The sequence below is a fragment of the Phragmites australis genome, chromosome 11, assembly GCF_958298935.1.
Source record: "Phragmites australis chromosome 11, lpPhrAust1.1, whole genome shotgun sequence".
Classification (NCBI taxonomy): domain Eukaryota; kingdom Viridiplantae; phylum Streptophyta; class Magnoliopsida; order Poales; family Poaceae; genus Phragmites; species Phragmites australis.
Window position 1 is genome coordinate 20,056,114 of NC_084931.1, and position 6,027 is coordinate 20,062,140.

The window sequence follows — 6,027 nt, forward strand, 5'->3', positions numbered from 1 at the left end:
CACACCCTCTCGCCGCGGTGCCGGCGACTCGACGTGCTTCAGCCTCCGCCTTGTCCCTCGCTCGTTTCCTTCCCCCCTTGCGAGATCTAATGACATATTGCATCTTGTCCTCTAAGCATTAAAGTGGGCCACATAGGACAGCTCACGACATTAGCAGTTGTGCTTAAAAGAACTGGATCGTGTAGGTCTTCTTTATTTCTGTCAGGTTCGCCCTCCCGGAACCCGATCTGTGGTGTCAGCAAGAATGACGTACGTTGCGGACGACAGAAGTACGCTCCATCGATCGCACTTGAATCATCATGGAAGAAAGAGGCTACGACAGAGAGAAGGAAATAATACATAATACACACTCCAAGTAGACTAGTGTTTTGTCACGCACGGCTGAAGACTGGCGTCAACGTAGGAAGTGGGGGCTAGCTGCAGTGACTTGCAACGCTGATTTTTTTCACTTTTTCTGACCTCAGAAACGTCAGATTTTGGGACCTTTAGCACTGCCGATTGTGCACGGCTGGTTCCAAAACCACTGGCTCAGCCTTGGTTAATCGTTTCAAGCATATTGCCAATGTAAAGTTTAATGGTGAAATTTGTGTGCGAGAGAGATAGAGAGCGCTTTTTCTTAAAAGGAAAATCTTTTTGGAAGTAGAAATGTGCGTCACCAGGCAAACTTCACTTTCTATGTGCTAATCCAATGTAAATGGGCTTACAATTTCGTACTAGAATAGAGTAAGCTTCTCTGTTGACAGCTTTCAATTTTATAGCTGGCGTCAAATCACATGAAGAAATAAAGTTGTCAGCAGAAAAGACCTGCTGGATCAGGCGATCCACGATGCGTGTTGTGTTCCTACGTCGAACGTGCTCCCAGAGTCCCATGTCGGTCGGTTCGGTGCGTGGCAGCTAGCGGAGAGTCCCAAATTTCACTTGCGTTCCGCACATCATCTCAACCAGATTAATTTTGGCTCATCCACTGCAAATTTACTCAGCCCATGCATGTTTCGATTACATTTAGATTCTATTTAGCAGTTGTTTCTGATTTAAATTTTTTAAAAGAAGTGATTATAGGGTTGTAGTGATTTTTAAAATAAAATATATACAGAAAAAGTTATTCTATATGAGAAATGAATAAGAGAAAGTTAATTTTTTTCTCACAATTTCTATTTTATTTTAAAAAATCACCCCACAGATTTTATAAAAAACTAAAAATCAAAAGAGCTGACTAATTTCAGCTAAAAAAACTACTCTACAAGCTCAACTAAACAGACGCTTACAGCACACGTTTATGCATTTTCTTGCTGCCACGATGTTTTCTTGCTGTGAAAGATCTGTAAATCCTCGCCGACCGGCGGCGACGACGAGGCGGCTCGACAGGCATGGGCTTCCGAGCACTCCTCGTCGTCCGCTCGCTGCTTCCCCGTTGACAGCGACGAGTCCTTTCTCCGCTTCGTCTCAGCGTCGGCGGCGTCCTCGAAGTCCTCCAGCCTGAACGCCGGCCTCCACGGCGGCTCCGCGCCCGTCAACCGCTTTCTCGCCCCACCGCAGTGTGCCTCGCCACCATCTGTGCCAATGTCGGCGGCGGCGCTGTACGCGCCCCTCAAGGCCCTGATGTTGGCCAGCAGCGCGTAGAACCTCTCCACCTGCTCGTCGTCCTCCTCCTCGCCGCCGCCGGCGTTCTCCAGGCCTCCCGCCGCGGGCGCTTCGGACAACGGCGTTTGTCGGACCGCTCGCGGGGATGACGGCACGGCATCAGCGTCGCTGCCGGCCGATAAAGGCTTCTCTCTACCCGCCTTGGTGCCGTCCATGACAGGCTTTGTTAGCTAGCTAGCAGCTGGTTGCTGGTAAGCTGGTTTGATTCGAGCAATGCTGTGCTGTTTATTGTGATCGACAGGGGACGATGCGAAAGAACTCGTCAAGAGGAGAGGAGAGGAGGAATGGGCTGCGGAGAATACCGTTGAGGGATGGCGAGCGAATTTGTAAGGAAGGAGCATGTTTCGCGAGGGGAAGAAGGGGAACAATCGTGCACATGTTTCGCGAGGGGAAGAAGGGGAACAATCGTGCACATGTTTCGCGAGGGGAAGAAGGGGACCATGCACGGGGAAGAAGTGGAGTCACGTGTCTAACAATATAAATTGAATAACATTGCAATGCGAGATTTTGTTTTTCGATAATGTTGCTTGGCTACTTTTCCTGATAAAGTTACAGGCTAGATAGATCGACAAAGGCTTGATTATAGACCCTGGCGCACGGGTCACGTAGGACCGGACGATAACTAAGGATAATATCAAAGAACATGGAATAAACTTGGGAAACAGAAAAATAATGATTAATGAAGCTAGGTTCCGGAGTCTGATACATTGTTATTCTTCATAAACTACCTTCAAAATATGGGAAAAAAATCTAAAATTAAACAACATACATAAGCGTATTTACCGAAATAGACAACATATTATCGTATTTACAAATTTAACATCCGTATTCAGTGTATCATTTACTGAAAATGAATTTTTGGTACACCATACACCGAAAAACCCATATTCGATATATTCGGCACACAACGTGCCAAATACGGCTACAATACCGTATTCGGCACACAGTGTACCGAATTAGTGACCACATGACAGGCAAAGGCCATATTCGACACACAGTGTGCCGAATATGGCACTGTAGCCCTATTCGGCAAACGGTGTGCCGAATATGGTTGATATTCAGCATATGGTGTGCTGAATACGAGTTACAGTGTTATATTCGGCACACGGTGTGCCGAATACGGTTGATATTCGACATATGGTGTGCCGAATACATGTTACAGTGTGTGTGCCGAATATGATCGAGCCCGTGGTTTTTGGGCGTACGGTGTACCGAAATTCTATTTTCGGTAAATGATGTGCTGAACATGAATACTAAAAATGTAAATACGACAACATATTGTCTATTTTAGTAAATACGCTCATGTATGTTGTCTAATTTTAGAGGTTCTTTTACTAAATTCATATGATAGAAGCATTATACAAAACTTGATATACATTTACCCCTTCATCAACAAAAGTTTGATGAAAAGATGCTAATGCAAAAGTTTGTCATGCTTTGTCTGCTTGTATCATGTTTGACTGGACCGCAACAAAAAGCACAATAATATAGAATTCCATGCTCCTTAGGGGCACTGCTGTTGGGGAACGGATTGGTTACCCTAGCCTAAAATAAAAAAAATTCTACTACATTCACCTAGGAAACAATGCAAGTAGGAGATCATAGATCATTACCACTTGTCGCGCAGTTCAGCGGAAGAAGAGTTGCAGTAGACCGATCCAACATCGAGCGCGTTAAACTCCTCGAACAGCTTCTCGACCAGGTCCATGACCAGCCCTGCATAGATGAACACACTCCTCGACCAACTCCGAGCAGGTGGTCGTGCTCCTTGACTAGCCACCGAACAGATTTGTTGCGTCCTCAACCAGCTTTGAGTGATCGTGTCACGCTCCGTGACCAGCGCCGAGCAAGAATATCGACCAGCCGAGTAGCAACGTTAAGATCTACATGCCGAGGAGATCAGCTCTGCAATAGCATCAGCGCATCTATGGTATCCACACATACTAAGCAAAATCACCAAGCACTGATGTGATAGCACCACATGCGTGGCTAGGGTTTCGGAGTGGCTCTTTTTCTTCCCCCGCACGCCCCACCCCATACCTCTCCTTATATAGAGCTCACTAATGGGCTCCTATGTTGGAAGCTCTTTAGAACTCTAACACCTCATGGATCACAATCCAATCAAACTCATATACAAATCCAATTCGCATGTTTTGTTCCAACTCACTAAGTGTGTAACCCGTTACGTTCATGTATAAATGGCTACGACCCAGAAACCCTTTCCAAACCGAAGTCAATAGCAGTCCCTAGTAGGACATGTTGACTCCCGAGTTTACACAAAGATCATATCGGCTGAACCTCGATATACATATGCATGGATCCCTTCGCCTCACGATAACAATCAAGCTCTGGCGAGATACGTGTCACCCTTGTGATAGCTCGACCATTCACTCGATCAAGTAGTGGATTCATCATGATTAACTCTTTAATCATATTAGCATGACCATACATTTTATCAATCCAACTACCTCGATGGGCCCAGAGATATCTCTCCCATTATCAAGGAGGGGAAAATTCCATCTTGATCACTCACACCCCACGACATATTTCATAACAAACCCAAAAAAAACCTCTATGACTACCCAGTTACAGAATAGCGTTTGGAAGCCTCAAAGTATATCACTACATTTTATGGGAATCAATGACGATCTTAGGTCTAAGGATCCTACAGGTACACCATCTGAGATAACAACTAATGGCATATCAAAAATAACAATCCTAACAGTATCTCAAAGTAGGTCTATTCAACACCATGTTCTCTAACATGAATGGTCACATTATTGATTCGGTATCTCTATACCTGTGATCCATAAAACGTGATCATCAATCAATGCATGTGCTGGTTTTATGAATCATCCTAACAATATGTGACCAGGGATCCATTCAGAATTACATCATGATATAAACAAAGAGTTCCGTGAACAAGTCACATACCTGCTAATCAATATAAATGATAGTCATCCAAAGAATAACACAATATTCAGAAGTATATGAACATAGACTTGTGATATAATCATCTCTATTATTGCCTCTAGGGCATATCACTTTCAAGTACAAGATCTACCATTCAAAACAAAAATCAGACCAGAGTATTGCCTAAGACACTATTCTTTCAAAGTGATCTTAGCAATGAAACTGCAAGTAGTGTACACTATATGAAGACATAATCTGCAAAATCAAGAATTGATTAGGGAACCCAATCTCCACCATAGAGGATATCATATAAAATTTCAGCTACATAATGCGTCACTAAAAAGATGCATGATTTATTTTACATAGTGTTATATCTATTGTACATCACAAATCAACCATTGCAACTAAAAGGTCATCAAGCCATAGTGAATCACTTGGACAGATTGGAGCAAGGCAAAAATCCAAAAATAGGCAACATACACCATCATATTTGCTAAAATAGACAACATAGCGGCGTATTTGCAAATTTAGCACTTGTATTTGGCACTTCAAACACTGAAAACCCGATTTCGATACGCGAGGCTCCAAAAAATGATGGACCCACCTGTATTCGGCACCTAAGGTGCCGAATACGGTGTACAGTGCCGTATTTGACGTCTCAGGTGCCAAAAACGCCCTATATTTGGCACATGAGGTGCCGAATACAAGATGGTCGTGTCTTTTCATCACTCACATCACGTCTTGTCATGTGTTATTTTGGGGCTGAATAAAGTACAATAGCACAACTTTATTTCATTAGGACACGAGCAAATAAATAAAGAAAAGAACTTTATGAGTGAGTGTGTGTCATTTCGTGTCATCTCTCTGCATAGAGTGCAATACCTACTAGTGATAGTGGGATTGAATAGAGTGTAGTAGCACAACTTTGTTTTATTAGGGCACGAGTGAATAAATAAAGAAAGGAACTAGATGAGTGAGTTTGTGTAAATTTGTTTGAACATAATTTTGTCGATATTTTATTATTCATTTAATGTATTTGTGTAGGTAACCTTTTAGTGAAGTAACATTGGGAGGAGACAAATTCAAATTTGTCAAACAATAATAGTTGTGAAGTACGATTATCATATAACCCGGTATAGAGGTTACATATGCTAATAAACATTACATAGAATGTGAGGTTTTTCATCATTGCACGAATGGACCCTAACCATAAGGAGATGACAATAACAAATGTTGGTATGTATGGTACACCTAAAGACTAACTTAATAGCATGTTGCTGCTAAATCAAACATGCCTTAGGGAATGAAAATAGACTGGGTTATAATAGATGCTCTCTATTGAGTGCACTTAGGATATTTGCCCTTTCGCAGGGCATTAGGGTCCTCCGCTTTAGCACGAAGGGCCCTCTCCTGCTTCCTTTCCCTCTCTGCTTCCCATGCCTTAGCGACACACACTCCTTCACTGTCTTCCTC

General features: G+C 43.1%; 1 protein-coding gene across 1 annotated transcript; it reads right to left on the reverse strand.

The window, feature by feature from the left end:
• Nucleotides 1-1,123: 1,123 nt before the first annotated feature.
• LOC133885150 (NRR repressor homolog 1-like) lies at nucleotides 1,124-1,963 on the reverse strand. The gene has a single exon (XM_062324804.1). The coding sequence runs from the start codon at nucleotides 1,794-1,796 to the stop codon at nucleotides 1,275-1,277; it is 522 nt and encodes a 173-aa protein (XP_062180788.1). The 5' UTR covers nucleotides 1,797-1,963; the 3' UTR covers nucleotides 1,124-1,274.
• Nucleotides 1,964-6,027: the final 4,064 nt, after the last annotated feature.

What these genes read in the sequence shown, in the direction of transcription:
- LOC133885150 (XM_062324804.1), bottom strand. Translation starts at nt 1,796, where the DNA reads ATGGACGGCACCAAGGCGGGTAGAGAGAAGCCTTTATCGGCCGGCAGC.